Raw genomic sequence first — 19810 nt, forward strand, 5'->3', positions numbered from 1 at the left:
GGAGGGCTGGGAGGAAGGGAGTGAAATGAGATGACGCTGGCTGCCAGTTAGCTTGGGGATGGGCCAGGAAGGGGAATCAGGTCATTAAGCCCGGGTTGGGGTTCAGGGATTCCCCCTTAAGGTCCCAGCAGGCGGGGAGTTAGAAGAGAGGAAGACAAGGAGCCCAGTTAGTGCTCAGCCCCAGTGCGGACAGGCTGGTAGGAGGGCAGTCACTCCTACTTGCAGGGGTCCCTGCGCTTCTGGGCTGATTTTGTGGATTAGGCCACACCTCACAGAGCTTTGTGACTCCCCACCCGCCAGAGTTTGCAGATAACTTCTTTCTCACCACAGGAGTTTCCTGCTGTTAAAAACAAACAAAGGCTAGAGGCCTGGTAGGGGAGGGGCAGCAGGAGAAAGGCCCTGGGGTCCTGGGGTAACTCCTGAAAGCAGCTGCAGGAGGGGTCTGGGGGCAGATGCCCTTGAATTGTGCTTCTGGGGAGAGAAGCCCCAGAGGGCCCCCAATATCTTGGTATTTCTTTGCTTCCCACCAGAGCTAATTTGGAATACATAAGGTTCCCCGGTACTGCCCTCTTGCCCCACTTTTTTGCAAGTTCACAGCTTTGAAAACAAAGCTCTTGCCTTCTATTTATAGGGTGTTGAATTTCGGCTCTTTGCTCATCATAAGATTCCAAATACCCTGTAATGAAACTTTTCCTCCAAAGATAAATTCTGAAGCGCCCCGTCCTGAACTCAACGGATACCTTTGAGGCCCGTTTTCTGCTGGGCACTTGTTTCCCAAGGCCCCTGGGACCCCCTGGCTCCAGTTATTATACAGGGAGTCACTAGGGTCCCCGAATCTCCACTTCTGAGAGCGAGCCCCTTCCTAATCCCTCCTTCGCACGGTCTCGGGGCTCTAAACCGGTAAGATCTCACCGGTGCTAGAATTAAAGGAGCCCTAGAGTCACCGGCGCCACCAAGGTCCCTAACCGGGATTCGCGTGCCCGCATACCAGTGCGCTGCCAGCCTTCCTGGGCCTCAGCTTTGCGCACGCCCTCTCTCGGACCCGGGTCCTCCCAGGGATGCACGGCCAGCCTGCGGCCAGACGTCGTGCGTTCGTGCGAGCCTAACCCTCTCGGGCCCGCCACGCCAACTGAACTTTCTTAGTGTGGGTTCCGAGAGCGGACGCCACGGCCCGAGCCCGGCCCTCCCGTCCGGGGCCCCTCTCGCCGCTCCTTTCCCACGACTTCCTCCCGGCGCCCGCCGGATTCAGGTCAGGGCCGCGCGGGGTCTTGCGAGCTCCAGCCAGGTCCGCCGCAGCCCCCGGTCGCCCACGTGGGCGTGCTCCGCGCCGGGCGGGGGACGGCCCGGCGCCCTCCCGGAGGCGGGGGGCGGGCAGGGCGCCCGCGGGAGGAGGCGGCGGGGCGCGGGGGAGGAGGCGGGGAGCCCCGGCGGCAAGGGGGCGGTGACAGCGCTTGGAAAGGAGGCTGCACGCGGATTTGCATGAAACACAGACTGGGAGCGGGCGGGAGCGGGAGCGGGAGCGCGGCGCACGCCCCGGGCCGGCCCAGCGAGCGAGCGAGAGAGCCGGGAAGGAGGAGGGCAGCAGGGAGGCGAGGCTGCCGAGGCGGAGGGATCTGCGCATCAAAGCGAGCGAGGCGAGCAAAGTTTGGCTGAGGGTTGGACTTTCCTTCCTGGAGGCGGCACCCAAACAGCCACCCCGTGCGGAAACCCAAACTTTCTTCTGCCACTCGGAGCCCCGCGGCCGCCGCCTCCGCCCCGCGTCCGGGGCCTTCCCGATCCCGTGCCGCTGCCGCCCGCCCTTCTCCCCGCCGCTCTTCTCCTCACCGAGGGAGCCGCCCGGGGCACAGGGCCGCACGCCGAGCCCCGCAGGCTGCAGCGCCGCGGCCCGGCCGGGAGCACCGGCAAGTTCGCCGAGAGTTGAGGCGAAGTTTGGGCGGCCGCGGCCAGCCCGGCCGAGCTCCCCGCTGCGCCCCCGGCGTTCCGCCGCGCCCAGCCCCGCCGGGGGCGCCCCTCGCCGCCCGCGCGCCCTCCCCAGCCATGTCGTCCATCCTGCCCTTCACGCCCCCGATCGTGAAACGCCTGCTGGGCTGGAAGAAGGGTGAGCAGAACGGGCAGGAGGAGAAGTGGTGCGAGAAGGCGGTCAAGAGTTTGGTCAAGAAGCTCAAGAAGACGGGGCAGCTGGACGAACTGGAGAAGGCCATCACCACGCAGAACGTCAACACCAAGTGCATCACCATCCCCAGGTGGGGGCCCGAGGGACCCTGGGGCGCGCCCGCCCAGCCCCCTGGCGTGGCGGGGGGTTGGAACGGAGGGGTGGCCTGGGTGCCCGTGTGTGTGTAGGGGGGGGGCGGTGGGAACACAGACAGGAAAGCGGGGGACCCCAAACAAAACCTTCTCTGGATTTGCAGAGATTCAGAGCCTGAGGCTTCCACACGGCATTCGCGCTCCCAGACCTCGTATTCGCTTTTCACCTCCGGGAAAGCGGGTGCTGCTGGAATCGGCGGCCCCCACCCCGGGGGAGCTGCGGGCTAGAACTTGAGGCCCGCTTTGTTCAGCTCCGCGGGCCGGAGCCCCTCCTCCGCCGCCGCCTCCCGCCCCCGCGGCCCGCGCTCGTGGAGGTGGTGGTGTCTCTCCCTTTCTTTTCTTCATCCCTGTCCCCCCACTTCTTTCCTCCTCGGCAGGAATGCAGTCCGTACAGCTGGGGCTGTGGGTGAGGAGCGGGAGCCTCGTGATTGACAGATTCCTTCTTCGTTCTCTCTTTGCCTTCGGGATTAGCATTTTTATCGAGTATTTTTAGATTCGGTTGTGCCAGTCTCCCGCCCCCTCCGCACACACACGCACTTTACTTGCAGTGGGGTGGTCTGACTTTCAAATGAGAGAGATAAGTGGCAGAGGGTAGGGTCTTCTCCCCCGACTGTTTTTTGGCCCACCTTTCAGCCATAGATTGCGAGTGGCTGCAAAACGCGGGGGGCTGAGAACTGAGGAGATAACAAAACGCACCCCAAAGGGGGGCCTCGCCTCGGCCCTCGCATTCCTACAGAGCCTTCCTTCCCAAAGCGCTGTGCCATCTGTCTGGACCTCCTTTATCCTCCACTTTGCGCTAGCTAGGTCAGGCGGGAGCTCACAGATGGCTGATAGAAGGGGTCAGTGACTTCTCTCCACTCCCCAGGGCCTTCTTTTAGCTTCGCTGCGCCTGGCTGGGAATTGGGGTGTGGGGGCACCATAGTCTCCTGTCTTTCCCTCTCAGCCAGCCCCCTTTAGAAGTCCGATTCTGCTCCAAGGGAGTGTGTGTGTGTGTGTGTGTGTGTGTGTGTGTGTGTGTGTGAGAGAGAGAGAGAGAGAGAGAGAAAGTGTGTGTGTGGGGGGGCAGGGTGGGGTGGGGTGGGGGAGATGTCCTTTGGGTCCTGGGCTGCAGAGGATTGAGTGGAGGGTCCCCAGGGCCTGCACCCCACAGAAATTGCCATCCTTGCTGCTGGGGCCAGGAGTGAACTCCGTCCTTGGCCACCTGCTTGGGGCAGCTGTATAAAGGCTGCCAGCCGTGTCAGGCAGGCACAAAGCAACATCTGTCCACGGGAACCCAGGGCAGGCCTCCCCTGGAAATAAATGCTGCATATGGTGGGAGTGCTGACTTGAAAAATAATAATTTTTTTTTTCAAAACTGGGTGGATCCAGTCAATAAAGCGGGAGGGAAGGCAATGTGCTGTCTGGGAAGTGTGTTCTGGGCGTGTGATCAGGAGCCAGAATTGACTTCAGAGGAGGTGGTGTGATGTGATGGTCAGTGAGCCCTAGGTCCTGGTCCCAGCCCTGGTGCTTAATTCTTCTTTATTCCTTTGGATGAGGGTCAAGGAGTAGGGCGAACAGATGTCATACTTCTCCCGCCTGGGGAGGGGTTTGCAAAACCTGCCTTCTTACCTGTCTCGGTGCCTTGAGGGCAAGGGCTTTATGCCTTGAAACAGGAAAAAAAAAAAGTATCAATTATAAAATGAGCAGCTGTGTAAAGCGTTTTACAGTTTACCAAGGTCTTTCACGTGGTTTTATGAGAGCAAGAAAAAGAAACTCCTGGAAAATAGATAAGGCAATTAGGCCTAAGATTTATCTTGTTTTTAAAGTTGAGAAAACTTTGGAGGCGAGAGGTGAAAAAGCTTGGTGTAGTAACGGGATTCTGACCAAATGTGCTCCTTCTGCTAGGCCAGGCTGCTCTGCACTTTGAAGCTTTGGAATACATTCTTTGCTGACCGCTAAAGCTGTGTTAGCCAGAGGGATGGGCCCCTAGGATCTTTGTTGGTAACATTGCCAGTGTCGGCCTCTGGGCTAGTGACAGCCTGGAGGAGAGGCCTTGTTCTCCCTTGCCTTAGTAGGAGTTTGCCCTCTGGGGAAGCACAGCTGTGGTCTGTCTTTTCCTCTTTCAAAGTCCTCTGCAGCCCGAGGTATTGGACACTTCAGGTGTTTCTGAGAGTTCAGGTTAACTTGGCCTTCTCATGATTCTCTTAGGACTGGGCCGTCTTCTACCTGTCTGGCAAGGACCTAGTGCTGAGGCAGATTTTTTTTTTTTTCCATCTTTTTCAATTAGGGAAACCCAGTCGCTTGGGTGGATCCAGACAAAGTGGATTTCCATCCCTGGTTTTTGTGCCCACGCCGCTGGGTCACCTTGTCTCCCTTGGCAACTGCTGCTGCTGTTTTGGTCGTGGGCTACAAACTAAAGGCCACATCTTGGGGAGGTGGCTAGCTGGCCTCACCCCAGGGACATCGGTGTGTTTCTGAGCCCCATAGATTGTGGTGTTGCTTGTCAAATTGTCTGCTCTCTCCCCGCTGACTTTTATGACTAGGGCTTTGGAAAGTTGACAAAGGGAAGTGTTTAACCTAGTTATCCTACTGTGTGTGGGAGGTGGGGCCCTGGGTTCTTAAAAGTATTCTGCAAGATCTGGACCTTGGGGTTTAAGGAGCCTTCAGTCTAAGGAGATTTTGACAAGCGTATTTTGGCTAATATGTAATCATGAGCAGCAACAGCACGGTTTGGCAATTAGAGCTGTTAACTCGGGCCTCCCAGACTGCACACTTGTGTCTCTTGCCCCGTCTCTAACCTGTCTCAGTGATCAGGACAGCTGGAGTGAAACAGGCTTACTGACATCAAGAACGTAAGAGAGACAGGTGCCAAGGCTGTGGTAAGAGCTTAATTTAGATACACCAACAGAGGGGCTCTCAGGATACTCCGAGGTCTGGCAGGATGGGCAGAGCTTGGACAAGTTGTGTAACAGCATCCTACTTGTCACCTGCTTGAGTTCCCGAGTACAGCTGCAGGTATCTTCCTGACCAGTTGATAAGAATGGACTTATAGCATGTCCCACAGAGCAGTCGAGAAGGTATGTATATGTTGTGTCGGTGATCAAGAGCCTCGCACACACTTAAAAATGACTGTTCTAGACTCACTGCCAAGGGGGAAGGGATGGATTGGGAGTTCGAGGTTAGCAGAGGCAAATGATTATGTACAGAGTGGATAAACAACAAGATCCTGCTGTGTAGCACAGGGAACTATGTTCAGTATCCCGTGATAAGCCAGAATGGGAAAGAGTATGAAAAAGAGTGTATACTTTAGAAATTAACACAACATTGTAAATCAGCTATACTTCAATAAAATAAATTTTAAAGAATAGGATTATTTGAAGAAAAATAAAAAAGACTGTTCTGATGGATAGCAGTAACTTGTCTTCCCACCGATGGGATTCCTGCCCAGGCCCAGCTGTTGAGAGCGGGACCATGCTTAAGGCCTGGTTTGTCTGGATGGGAATTTGGGCTTTCTTATGTCAAAGCACCACGTCCAGAGGGAAATGGGGGAATTGAACCAGATGCCAGGTCTGACCCCCACCCTCTCCTCCCTACCTGTGCATCTGTTCTCTTGGCACCGCCTCCTCCTATTACCCACCTAGACTTTGCCAGGCTGCTCTCACCCAAGGAGAAAGAGAAAAGACCCTTCTCTCTAACGCTCCTTCCTCAGACTTCTGGGGACACACCAAGGGTGCAGGAGTGGCCTCTTTAATCCCCTCTCCATCTCAACTTCTCATGTCTTCTCCCCTTTCTCAGCTGCTGCTCAGAGCACCATCCTTGGGTGGCCCCCCAGAAGCAAGCGCAATTGTGGCTGCTGGGGGGTGGCCCACCCTCTCCTCTCTCTTGTTCCCCTTGATTAGGGGAGTTCCACACAAGGGCTGGGAAGAGGAGGGACCTGCAGGCCATCAGGTAGGTGACTGTGTAGCTGAACCTAGGAGCCATCTGATGTTCCCCTGACATTTGGAACCTTGGCATGTGCTGCCTGTGCTTTTCGGAGTTGAACATTTGGGCCAGTGCTTGTTGCAGACAGCCCCTTGCTCACGGTTCCTAATCAAGGGCTCCAGGGTTGCATTTTGTGAATTCATCGTTATTTTTTGGTCTCTCCCATGTCTGTGTCAATATTCCAGGCAGGGGGCGGGGAGGATGCCGAGATAAATTTGAGATGGCTCCTGCCTGTGAGGAGCTTACACTTCAATAAGGGAAACATTAGTAAGGTGTTATCTTTGAGTGTCTATTTCTCTTATTCCCAGCCATCAGAAAAAATAAGAACTCTGGGAGGGAGTGATATTTGGGGGGAGTGTGGGAGATTTGTGTTGTGTGTTTTCAATATTGTGGAAGTCACTATGTTAGAAAACAAAACAATGACAGCTATCTGTATTCTCCAGAAAAAAAGCACAGAAGTCAGGTCCTGTGTCTTGCTGTTTTAATACCTGGATGGATTTAGCAGTTCCCTTAATGTCTTAGAGCCTTCATGTCAGCACCTGTAAAATCAGGATGAGGTAAAGCTTGTGGAAATGTTTTTAAACCAGAGTTTGACAGATGTGCTCTGTTTAGCCTTCTATGTATATCATTCATTCATTACTAAATTATTCAGTCATTCATTCAATACCTACTTTGATGAGCAGGGAAGGGCACCTGTTCTCCAGGGGGGCTCCCTGTCTGGAGTGGGAGACAGACTTGGGCCAAAATACAGGCCATGTATGCAGGAGCCACCTTGGTATTCATAGAAATTACTAAGAATTATACTTTCTTTAACCTATGACCAACTGTACTTATCAGTGACATTTTTTTTTTCAGATTTTTGTTGCCACTGGTTCCCCATTTATACTGATAGGCTAATAGACTATTTACACATTTTATGCATTTCGTGGGTCCTTATTTTCTCTACGCACCAGTAATTTCCTTTGACATAGTATATTAATAAAGTGTACTCTTATAGCTTTTGGGGGCAGGAGCAACAGTGACAATAAATCATTGGGTTTATGTCCAAAAAAAAAAATATATAGGGCATGAGCTGCAGCCAAGGGATGTTCAGAGTGTCCAGGGATGTGGGAGACAGACTGTTCATTCTGTGGAGGACATGGGGAGAGGAGGGAGGGGTCCATGTGAGGCAGGAAACCGAAACGAGGACAGGAGTTCTTATCCGAAAGAAGTTTCTGGACTGTAACACCATCATGCCAACTTTTGGGTTCACGGTGATAGTTGCCTCCAAGAATGAGGGTATCTTTATCTTCCTCCTCTTCCAAAGCAGAGCACTGCTGTGAGTGTGTTACCTCATAGTTTGCGCCGAATGGCTAGTGCCTTGTGTTCAGCAGTTTATTCCACTGCCAAGTGTTCTCTCTTTGAAGTAAAAAAGTAATTAATATTGCAAACCTGAAATTCAGGTTTCCTTGGTGGGCATGGTGATGGTAGATATCTTAGATCAGAATATAACAGACCCCATATCGTTAAAAAGTGGGCAACTCAAAAGAAAAAAAAAAAGGGAGTTCCCGTCGTGGCGCAGTGGTTAACGAATCCGACTAGGAACCATGAGGTTGTGGGTTCGGTCCCTGCCCTTGCTCAGTGGGTTAACGATCCGGCATTGCCGTGAGCTGTGGTGTAGGTTGCAGACGCGGCTCGGATCCCGTGTTGCTGTGGCTCTGGCGTAGGCTGGTGGCTACAGCTCCGATTCAACCCCTAGCCTGGGAACCTCCATATGCCGCGGGAGCGGCCCAAGAAATAGCAACAACAAAAAGACAAAAGACAAAAAAAAAAAAAAAAAAAAAAAATGGGCAACTCAGAGGTGACCGTGGATGCTTAGAATTTCAGAGTTTTGGTGGGGCTTGGGTTTTCATTTCTCTGGTTAACACTTGCGGAAAATAAGTCCTGTCAGCCTGAGGTTCTGCATGGACATAAGAGCCTTTAATCATGTATCGTAAAAAATCTTGGCAAGGATGTAAAATTTTAAATGACAATTCGAAGAACAGAAAAAAGTCAATGAAGACAGTAGTCATTTACTTCTGATGAGAAATGCAAGCGCTGATGACTTTGAGAGAATGTGGCTCAAGCTTATCACATCAGGAATCCAATTACAATGAGTTTTTGAAAAATAAATATTGGTTCAATAATGTAAATTGGTAATTGCTGTATTATTATAATGGAAATAAAATTAACAGGATTTAATGGACTGAGCGACCATTAATTTTCACTTAACTTATGGGAGATTTTTGAATGCCACTCGATGCACTATATAGCCAGGTTTCTGCATGAGCTCCTTTATGAAAGAAATTGGACTCAGCAGCGCTTGCTTAGAACTTGAAGTCCAATTTTCTTCCATTACCTCGTCCCCCACCTTCTTTATCCACCCCTCTCCAGCCTTCTATAAGTGCAATTAAGTTCTCTAAAGTGGAATGCCGCTTTTTCAATCAACAAGGCTCATGAATAGCCCTAATTAACTTTTGTCCTTGTCTCCTTTGATGTATTGACCTATTAAAAAAAAAAAAACAAAAAACTACCCTGCCCTCTTCCCCAAATCCACATCTGGTAGTACTAGTCTGCTGGGGAGGGAAGTGCCCAGAAAGCTGCCGGTGAGGGCAGCCTGCTGAGCGTGCAGGGGCCTGGCAGGTGGACCAACCTTTTGTAGACACGAATGGCCGAATGGCTGGCTGGGACTGGCCCTTCCCCAGGAGGGCTGAGAATCAGCTCTCGACTGCTGACAGGTTCCTGGGCCTGGGAGCCTTCAATCGACCCATCTTTAGGCGCTGTGGTTCCTGGAAACAGTTGGAAGTTGCCGTCTTAAACCCACCCTGCAAAAGTTTGGTTTCTAACTTTATTCCAAGTTTGCAAACAAAGATCCAAGAGAACTTGTGCAGTTCATGTGTATGTTTTCCTGCAGTGCACCCACCAGGTGCCAGAACCTGCTCCGGGTTCGGACACACCAGGAACTGAGGCAGAGGCCTTATTCTGCCCTCCTGTCGCTTCTGGCCCGCTGGCTGTGGAACGTGGGTCCTTTGGAAATGTAATAATCACGTATGCCATCACCCTGGTTAATTTGTAAACACTGTTTTCTTAATGCCAGGGAACTAGATCCCCCAAGCTCTGCAGTTTGAGTCCTGATGAGGGCAATTGTGTGTGTGTCTGTGTGTGTCTGTGTGTGTCTGTGTAACATTATTCTTTGTTTTGACTTGATTAACAGTTTTAGAAATAACAAATCTAGAGCACAAGTCATGCTCTCTGCTGTGATTATTTGGGGCCTCTGCTGTAAACAGCAGCCTGCCACCGTGGCACACTGCTGCAGAATGTTTTGACAGAGAGACTTGGTTTAAAATGAAAACACAATAGAATCCTATTAATTAAGAAGTTTGGCTAATTCCAGACTAGGCTTACGTTTGCTTAGCAGGCCTTTTCTCCCCATAAATGCCGTCAGAGAAAAATTAGTAATAATAAGCAAACTTTCAGGAGTCATTTTGGAGGTCGGGGTCAACCGACCTGGGTAGCTTCTAGACTTAGCTCTGTTTCTAATTAGCTTTGTCACCTGGGGCGAGTCACGTACCATCTCTGGCCTCATATGTTCTCAACTGGAAAATGGGCTAAATAAGTAGCTCTGTCGGAGAACCTTTCTAATTCTGAAGTAGTTTTCATGCAGGCGTTTTAGAAGCTCCCCTTTGTATGCATCCAGTTGATCAATGAGTCACAGATCTTTCTTCATTATTAATGTCCTAAGACCCAGTCAGTCTGGTGCCAATGAATTTCTGTAGTTGAAAGTCATAAAACTGTAATTCAGCCTTTAGTTTTGGGGTTCCCTCCCCCCGCCTCTCCCTTACCTAGTGTGTCTAAATCGGTGAAATTTAACTACAAAGGAGTATGAAAATAACCCAACACAAGGACAAAGACGGGGAGGCTGTGTGTCTTCAGATGCAGTGAGCAATTTTTCTTCTTTTGTTGCTATTTTGGGCTCTTCTCAGAGCAGGAAGTTTACTTAAACTAATGACCACAATTGCCTAAAAATGGTTAAATGTGAGCCCTAGGCATTATAGAGGATACCTGTGGAAAATGTTTGCTCATATGTCAGAGTTTACCCAGGAAGCTTCCTTTATTTATTTTCAAGCATCTATATAAAGAAAGGCTATACTTGATTGCGTAAGCGAGCGCCTCTTGTGGGGCAGCGTGAAGGTTACCAGTTTAAAACCCAGCTAGGAAATGAAAAGTGAGTTTCCCCCAAAATAGTACTTTTTCTGGATCACATGGCTCTCCCTGCTTACATCTGGCAAGTTTTTCTCCTGACAGCTCTGCTGGGAGTGTAGGACTGGAAGGCTGTTGCAGAAACCCGGGGTCAGGGTTTGCCTTTGAAACCTGCAGCGTTATCAGTCTGGTGGCTTTCACTGCTAACTCTTGCGTCACAGACTGCCAGGCCAAGTTGTAGCTCTGAGGTGTCACCGTTTTGGGTGGTTTTTTTTTTTTTTTTTTTTTTGCTTTGAGACTGGACGTTTGAAAATAGTAATACTTTTTGGGTGTGTGTTTTTTAAAGGTCTGTTTTTACGCTGTCACAGCTCAAAAATGCCAAAAGGCATTTTTTCCTTAAAAAATCACCTCTGGGCTCAGCCCAAATGTGGAGTAATGGGTCCAGAAAGGACTTTTTGAGTAGTTACAAGTGGCAGAAAGCAGGCGCTGGTGATGGAAGTTGGATTTTTCCTTTCGCTTCAGTTGTTCTCAAACCCTTGCTGAATTCAGACACCAGGTGAGCCGTATTTCTGTGTGTGCCTGGAAGGGTGGGCTGAGTGGGTTTGTTCTGCTACCCCTTTCAATGTCATGTGTAGCATTTACCTCTCCCCAAACAGATGCTTCAAACATTGCCTGGGGGGCGTGGGTGCGCAAGAAGAGCAGAGGGCCCTGGAATCTGACAGACCTGGGTTTGAGTCAGCCAGTCACTGGCTATGTGGCCACCTTGGGGACATCTGCTTCCACTGATGAAGCTCCAGTCTCCTCATCTGTAGAGCTACGGTCGTCTGTATGGTGTGATCCCCTTCAGGGACCAGCTAACTCCTGTGAGTCACCACAGACGAGATAAGAGAGATGGAGCCCTTGGCTGATATTTGTGGCTCACAGCACATAGTAGGTGCTTAGTAAACAGTCATGTTTCCCCTTTCAAGGGGGAAATCTGAATGATGGTGGCAATTGATTTCGGCAAGGGACACCCACCTCCGCCCCCAACCCCCGCTTGCTCTCGGGGCTCACTCTTTGGAGAACCTTGGTTGATGTAGGAAGAGAATCTGCTCTGGGCACCTGTGCACCGAGAGGCCACAATCGCGCCACTTGTTGATTCAGGGCTTGGCAGGCCATTGAAAGAGAAACAATTCATATTCTTAGGTGGTTCTCCCCCTTTCCCCTCCACCACTCCATCATCATTTAAAAAATTGTTTGGCTGACTAAAAATAATAGTATTGAAAACAAACTTTGATGAATCAGTGCTCCTGGGGTGAGGAGGGGTGGGGGTGGGGGTGCAAGATCCTGAAGAAGAAACGCCGTGACTCACAGGCTCGTCACCGATAGCCTGCCCGTCAGAGTGTGGAAGTGCATGATGTTTATTGTTGCTGGTGGGTTTGTTTTTTTGGGTTTTTTTTGGAGGCCCGGTTGGAAAACAGTTCTGGCTCCAAGTACCACCTCTAAGTACCACCCCACTGGCTGGGCTTGGTTGTGAAGTGAGAATGTTCAGTGCCAGAAACTCACGGCTCTGAAGGGACCCAGACATGGACGGTGGTACCCTTGCCTGCCCTTCGAGGTGTGCCCGTGGGGACTCACACTGAGAGGGCCATGCTGTGGACATCCTTCCGGGTGTGGTCCTTTCCATGGGGCACAGCTGTAAGGGTCAAGGGGATGGGGGAACTGGATGGAGTTCCACCTTGTGGCATCAGCGTGGCTGGGTGTGAAGCCCCTCCGGATGCAGGGTGGGGCCCGGGGTGGGCTGCGATTCGGGGCCAGTTCTCCCGAGTGTCCATATTCCATTGTGAGACCAAGGCGTCTGAGAACTCTAAATTCAAACCTGGCCTCCCAGGTTGTGTTAAGGTATTCATCAAAGTCAACAATAGAACACATTCTCTTTATCAGTCTGTTCCCTTGATTTGTCTTTGAACTAGGACGTATGACATGCATGCCTTCACAGGGACTCTTGCTCTGGGCCACATCAATGGTGGAGGCAGGCCTGTTTTAAGCAGCATCCCATTTAGTTTTGTAGCCACAGCCACTCACGTGGCACCAGTACATGGACAGGCTGTGGACACTTCTGTAGGGATTCATGTCCCTCACCTTGAATGGAGATGAGGTGGATGAAAGGCAGGTCAGGGAGAAGGCGATCCATATGGCAGCTGCCCCTCCATAAAGTGGAGCAGAGAGCACGACCACTGATAGTGCATTTGGTTATTGGATATGTATATTGGGCACTGACTTGGTGCTGGGTCTCGGGGGATGTAGAGGTGCAGAGATAAAGTCCTGTCTCTGCACAGAGGCAGAAAGGGACACAGTGGCCGTAGTTACGGTGGGCTCATGAGAACGGCAGTCTAGCAAAGGTGGAGCAAAGCAGTGTAGGGGAGCCCAAAGGAAGAGCAGTTCTCTTTCTGAGGGAGTCAGAAGGCTTCACAGAAAAGGGGATGCCCCAGTGGGGCTTTGAAGGGTGGATAGGAGTGCAGGAGTGAGGGGAAGGCTGCCTGGAGCACTAGCTAGACAGAGTGTGGAAGGGCCTGGTGTCTGGGGCCCAGGCAGGACAGTTCAGGGTGGCCAGGACATGGAAGAAGGAGAGGCCTGAGACGAGCCGGAGAAGGATGTTGCCAAGGGCTTCAGTCGGCCAGGCTTGGCGCTTGGACCTTGCTCCGTAAGCACCCCGGAGGTTTTCAAGGAGGGGAGGGGCATGGCTGAAGCCACCGTCCCGTTCGCGTTTCATTCCTCCCCCACCCCATGGCTGGTAACAGCAGGTTTTCTGCCCGAGTTATCCAGGTCAGAGTCATAATCCCTTACACCACCATGTGGACAGCTTTAGGCTATGTCTGGACTAGGGTGAAAATAGTGTTTTGTTCACTGTCAGGAGAGAAGACGAGTTGTACAGCCAGGAGGGCTCTGGGAGCCCAAGTGTTCAGGTAATTAGCCAATGAGTCATGCCAGCCTCTTGACATGGATTCCTTGGGAAAGTAAGCAGAGTGTCGCTGGGCTCCATGCAGATGCTTGTTCTCCCCATGCAGAGGCTTCGCCGTCAGATCCCTGGGTCTTCCCTGTGCCTGGCACGGTGTCTGTCTGGAATGTCTCTGGTCAGTGTTTTAAATTTCTTCATTGATGACCGTCTAGGCCGGGCTTTCCAATTCCAGACCAGACTGTAATCAGCAAAAATACCTAGACTCTCTCCTGCAGACTCAGAGAACGCTGTCATGTATTACAAACAGATTATATTCCTTCTTAAGAGAGTGAAATAGTTTAGGTCATTTAGTATATCACTGAGAGCAAAAAGAAAGCAGGTTGACCGTTGAGAGACTGTGGACGATTTACCTCATCTGTTTAGAGTCAGCTTTTGTTGCTGTTGTTAATTTCAGTTTATAGGTTTTTGGAAGATGAAAGTTTTGTGTCCAGGGACTGATTCTAGTTCCTGGAGTCTTTTTTTTTTTTTTTTTTTTTTAACACATGGATGATGAGAATAGCATCTCAGTTTACTGAGTATTTACCATATCTTATCATATCGAATATCATTTTCAGTAATCCTCATAGCAACCCTATGAGATGGATGTTATTACCCTCATTTTTTTTTTTTAGATGAGGAGAATGGGTTAGGAAAATAGTATGATACTGGAGCATTTGAGAGAGCACTGATAGAGGCCTCCTGCTGAAGGGGCATGCGGTGGAGAGCTCTGGGCTGACGTTCAGGAGACCCAAGTTCCTCCCCACTGCCCTCCCAGTTCCTGCTTTGGTGACTGTGGACCAGTCACCTGATTTCTTGGAGCCTCCCTTTCCTCATCAGAAAATGGGAAAAACGATGCCTCCCTTGGTAGGATTATTGGCATTGTTTATTTAGATGAGCTGTGCATCACAAGCGCCTTGCAAACTGTAAAATATTACGGGATGTTACTCATTATTTCTTTATGAAACACACTTCTATAGTATTGCTAAAAACCCTTTCTGACAGAGCTGGAGTTAAGACTTCCAAGTTCACATACACATTTTCACAGAGACCTTAGAGCAAATCGTAAGTGATGCACAGAATTCAATAGGAGTATGAACTCAGAGTGAGCACGCTGTGGGGGTCTGGTTCCAGAAGCTTAGGTGAGTAGGTGCTCATGGCCTTGTCCAAGGATTTGGGTCAGCTGTGTTAACCTCTGGCCAATCACCTAGGGGTGATCCTGGCATGTGCAGTGTGAACTGGGTGCTGCCTCTATGCCCGACGCTAAGGTGGGCCAGTGACTGGTTGGTTGATCTTTTTTGCTCATCTGCAGTATTCTGGGAAGGATGAGTTCTCCATGTTGATAGAGGAGGAGACTGAGGTCTTGAGGGGTCAGTGGCAGAACAGGAATCTGACTTCCTGATCCCCAGTCGTCTGCCCCAAGGCTCCCTGAGAAAGGGCTGCCATTCTCATCCTCATGAGAAAAGCCATGAAATTGCTTAGGAAAGTTGCTTTAGGTCTCATGATAGGAGATGGAGCTGGACTTGCTTCTGAAGCTCTGCTCCTTGTAGAATCTAGGGTGACTCTATTATTTATTTATTTTCTTTTTAGGGCCCCACCCACGGCTTATGGAAGTTCCCAGGCTAGGGATTGGATTGAAGCTGTAGATGCTGGTCTGTACCACAGCCACCACAATGCCAGATCCGAGTGGCATCTGCAGCCTATACCACAGCTCACAGCAATGCCAGATCCTTAACCCACTGAATGGGGCCAGGGATCGAACCCGAGTTCCTCCTGGATACTTGTTGGGTTTGTTACCACTGAGCCACAATGGGAACTCCTCAGGTGACTATATAATTTATTAAACAGGAGTTCCCACTGTGGTACAGTGGATTAATAAGCCAGCTTGTCTCTCTGGCAGTGCTGGTTTGATCCCTGGCCTGGTGCAGTGGGTTAAGGACCCTGGGTTGCTGCAGCTGTGGCCAAGGTCGCAGCTGTGGCTCGGACTCGATCCCTGGCCCGGGAACTTTCATATGCCATGGGTGCACCTGAAAAAGAAAAAAAAAATTATTAAGCAAACCAGGACACTTCTAAAGGTGAACAGGGGCAGTGCTGTTATCCGTTGTGGCCAGAAAATGGGCATAAACCTGGAGTGCCCAGGCACTTAGATCGAGTCACTCTAAGTCACCCTGCCTCTGTGCCTGTGATCATGATGCCTGACCAAGGCAATTGGGAAGATTGGATCAGCAGGTTTTCCTGCCACTGCTAAAGTGTCAGGGACTGTCTGCATTACTTACTGCTATTCTGAGTGAGGTGACTTGCCTAAGATCATTCAGCAAGTTGGCAGCATAACATTTTTAAACTGGTTGAGACCTTAGAGAGAATCTGAAATGGTCAAGTTGGCCCTAGAGCTTTCACTGCCATGGGAGTTGGGGAACGTTCGGCTCTGCTGACTGCCAATCTGAAGGGAAGGGGAACAGAAATGTGGCTTGGGGGTGTGAAGGTGGCAGTGAGGGACTGGGAGGTCTTTCCCTGGCTCTGGAATGTCTGCATCCTCATCAGGCTGTGTCCCTTTGGCACGCAGGAGATGCCACTAGGTCCATTGCAGCTTAGATGAGATTTAATGGCCAGAAGCAGTCTTCTGAACTGACTGCCCCTGCTCCCCTGGGGCCTCAAAGATACGACTGGCTGGGAGCTAGTGGGGGTTCAGAGTTTTGGAAGGCATTGAGGAAGGAATTAAAAATAACAGCAAGTGTGCCTTTTCTTTCTCTTTGATTGTGGTAAACGCATGGAATGTGCCAGGGTACTTGGCCCCAAATAACCCCTCCTGCCAATGGAATTCGGCAGAAAACACAGAAAGACTTTGCACTGTTTCACTGCTGCCTCCTGTTTGTGGGATTCATTTCTTCGATCATCCGAGCCTCATCTGTTCTCACTGGCCCCAGATAATTTGTTGGAAGCCCAGAGAGGGCCTTGAATTCTCTCTGTTCTCCAACCAAACTGTTTGCTGTGGGCGAGGCCCCGTCTCATGAGCTCCAAGGAGAGCAGCTGGAGTGACAAAGAGGACCAGTTACAGGCTGAGAAAAGCGAAGCGTAAATTCAAACCAAACTTGGCACTTGGTTGGAGAACTTCAGCTGATACCGTAGTGCTTTGGTCGTCACTCTTTGTGGCTGGGCCATGTCTTATAAATAGAACAAGATGCATTCCCTCCCGCCCCCCTTTTTAACCCTACAGACGCAAGGAGGCATGTGTGTGGGTGAGCATGGGATGGGCAGGGAGTATTAATTATTTATGTTTCAGTTCATCGGAGAGTCAGCATGGGAACTGGGCCCTGGGCTTCATGGAGATGACTGGGCCATCTTGTGGGTAAGGATGGAATATGCTTTTGTCCAGCTCTCTTCCCCACTGCTCCCATCCCCTCCTTAGCCACAAAGCCCCTGGTTTCTCATGCTTGGCCACTGCAGTCAGCCAGTTGTCTCCCTCCATTTCTGATCCATCCTATATTCTGGATCAGGGGCCAGACTCACTGTATTAGGACACTTTGGGCTGCAAGTAACCTGAATTCAACTACCAGCTTCCCCAGTGGGGGCTTGTCATCTCCCATAAGAAGTCTGGAGGCAAGGAGGTTTCAGGCACCAGCACGGACTTGGGAACCTTCCATCTTTCTGCTTTGCCATCTTTAGCCTGATGGCTTCAGGCTGCATGATCCTCTGATAGCTTCAGACATTGCTTCCAGGGCCCGAAAGACTGCTGCTCCTTGGGGGTCTCTTTATCCAGAAAGGAAATCTTTCCCAGATGCCTCCAGTGTTGTGTCACGTGCAGTCACTGATGAAAATGGTAGATTGTAAGAAGCATCTTAAAATCAAAAGACCCAGGCTATTTCTTTTCTTCTCTCTCTCTCTTTTTTTTCTTTTTTTTTTTTTTTGCTTTTTAGGGCCCCACCCACGGCATATGGAGGTTCTCCGGTTACTGGTTGAATTGGAGCTACAGCTGCTGGCCTTTGCCACAACCACAGCAGCACAGGATCCGAGCTGTGTCTGGGACCTACACCACAGCCCACGGCAACGTCAGATCCTTAACCCACTGAGCAAGGCCAGGGATGGAACTTGCGTCCTCATGGATGCTGGTCAGATTCATTAACCGCTGAACCATGACAGGAACTCTGTCTTTCTTTGGCTCGTTATGGTACTTAGGACTGTGCTACGCACTCAGTAAATGTGGGTGAATACTTGTTCACTGCTGTTTTCCTTCTCTCCCAGTAGACCCCTGAACAGTTATGTCTTGCTAATTTCAGAGGTTAAGGTGGAAAACCAATCAGAGGCCAGATGTTGCCTTCGTGGAGCTTATAGTGGAGATGGAAAGGCGGTTGGGTTACTGTGTTTGGAGTATCTAACCAGGTGGACCTTAGCGGTCTGCTGTGGGGCAGCCTAGGAGCAGTTCTGAAGTTGTGGCTCAGGGGGGACAAAGGGAAGTGAGTCTCACAGAAGGAGACCATCAGGGTCTCTGAACACTGGGTTTGAGGACAACGTATTTTCTGACCCAAGCTAGGTCCTTTCAAGCAGCTTTCTGTCCCACCCCTCTACCAGTCTTGTTTTCCTGTTGACAAAATGAAGATTAAAAACTTGCCCTTGAGAATGGAGTGGGGGCAGGGGGCAGGGCTAAGAGCCTCCCGGCCCTGGGGGAAATTTTCTAAAGGTTCTTGCGGTATTCTAGCTTCAGAACCCTGTGAAATTTAATTGCATGTTTAGCGTCTTTGTGCGTCTCACTGGCTTTGAAGTGCTGGAAACTTTCTCTGAAAGCATATAGATGAAGAAATGAGAATTCTATAAATGGTTCGTGGTTAAAAACAAAGTGCTGGCCAATTTATAGAAATTTGAGGTTGTTTTCTGATGGAACATTCTGCAGACATGGAATACCCTGGAGTCTTCCTGTCACAGTCACCTAATAACGGACTTCAGGTCTGCAAATGCTTTTTCATTCCAGTTCAGAGAAAACAAACCCTGTCCCAGGGCCTTACGGTTTATTTTCCTATTGATCTAGGAGCTGGGTTGACTCGGGACCCCCTGGGGAACAGCTCAAAGCTAATTAAAGATGTTTGTTTGAGGTTTGCCTGTTTTTCTTGCTTGATTGAGAAAGTTGCAGTTTGGGTTTTTATTGTTAAAGAAGGAGAATCTGTCACCAGGGCTGATCCAAGAGGTGGGGGGTAGGAGGGAATTGTACACTTCAGCACACACGTGACAAGTCCATTCCCCCTCCCCTTAGCGAGGCCCCCCACAGAGAGGCATCTTTGAGCTCTGGGTGGGAACCAGAGCTGCCACTTGCCTTGCAAATGCCCGAGTCTCTAGGAGTCGGGGCAGGGGAGCCTGGGCGTGAAACCCAATGAAGCTGTTCCAGTGTGAGGCCGGTTCTGTTTGCCCAGCTTGAGTTCTGAAGTTAATGGTCCAAGGCCCCCACTCAGGGAGAGTCAGCATGTGGGGAGGTGGAGGGCCTGACAGCCATTCCAGGGGGCCCCCTGACCCTTTGTTTAACCGCGGCTGTGGACCAGTGGTCTCAGATGTTTACCCGCGCCTGTTTATAAGAGGGAAGTGTGGTCATATTTCTATCTCTTTTGTGGGCTGCACGGTTGCCTTATTGGGGCTCATGTGGGAAGTGGTTACCATTCAGAGGAGGGTGAAATAACAGTACTCACAAAGGGACTTTGATCCAGGAATCTTTTTGAATGTTACCTTTTGGCCACTGTGTTTTTTATTTTTATTTTTTTGCCTGTCGGCCTTAACTTGACTGATGAGAAAATCGAACCACATGCTGAACCTCATTCTACCCAGCTGGGCTGAAATCAAAACGGCAAGTCAGAGTGCTCCTCGTTTCCCTGGGTTTCATTGTGGGGTCCACCCCCAGACCCATAGTTCTGCACAGCTGGAGACCTTCTGCTTCAGCTCTTCTCTGGGCGTCTGTATCTGAGCATCCCAGTGATGCTTGGAATTGGGCTTTGGCCACGCCATCCCATCCACCTTCCACAACCTACACAGGTCTTCATTGTCATCATTACCGGAGCTCCCAGGGGCAATGAACTGTTGAATCAGCCAGTGAACAGACTCATGAAGGAAGTGTCCTGATCCTCCAGTGAGGCTGGGGAACCTCAGCTACTCTCTGGTGGAGCTTGGCTTTCTGACTTCAAAGAAGGTAGCTTGACATCTCTGGTCTTTACATCTATAAAATGACAAGCTCCGAGCGAGACTCTCAGAAGTCTGTATCAGCTCTAATATTTCCTGAGACCTTTTCCCTCTCTTCCTTAACTTCTTGCTTTTTTGCTCTTGATGCACCTATTTTCCTGGGGGACAAAATCTAATTTTTCATCTGATGCTCCTCATTCA

At 50.5% G+C, this 19810-nt stretch overlaps 1 protein-coding gene across 2 annotated transcripts in view; it reads left to right on the forward strand.

The window, feature by feature from the left end:
* Window positions 1856-19810, forward strand: part of SMAD3 (SMAD family member 3) — a 125999-nt gene continuing 108044 nt past the window's right edge. Inside the window, 1 exon segment of one of the 2 annotated variants that reach the window (NM_214137.1) lies at window positions 1856-2243. In NM_214137.1, the coding sequence (NP_999302.1) occupies window positions 2038-2243 (206 nt within the window). In that variant the 5' untranslated portion in view covers window positions 1856-2037. 2 annotated transcript variants of the gene reach the window in all.

The sequence above is a fragment of the Sus scrofa genome, chromosome 1 (genome assembly GCF_000003025.6).
Source record: "Sus scrofa isolate TJ Tabasco breed Duroc chromosome 1, Sscrofa11.1, whole genome shotgun sequence".
In the NCBI taxonomy this organism is placed as follows: domain Eukaryota; kingdom Metazoa; phylum Chordata; class Mammalia; order Artiodactyla; family Suidae; genus Sus; species Sus scrofa.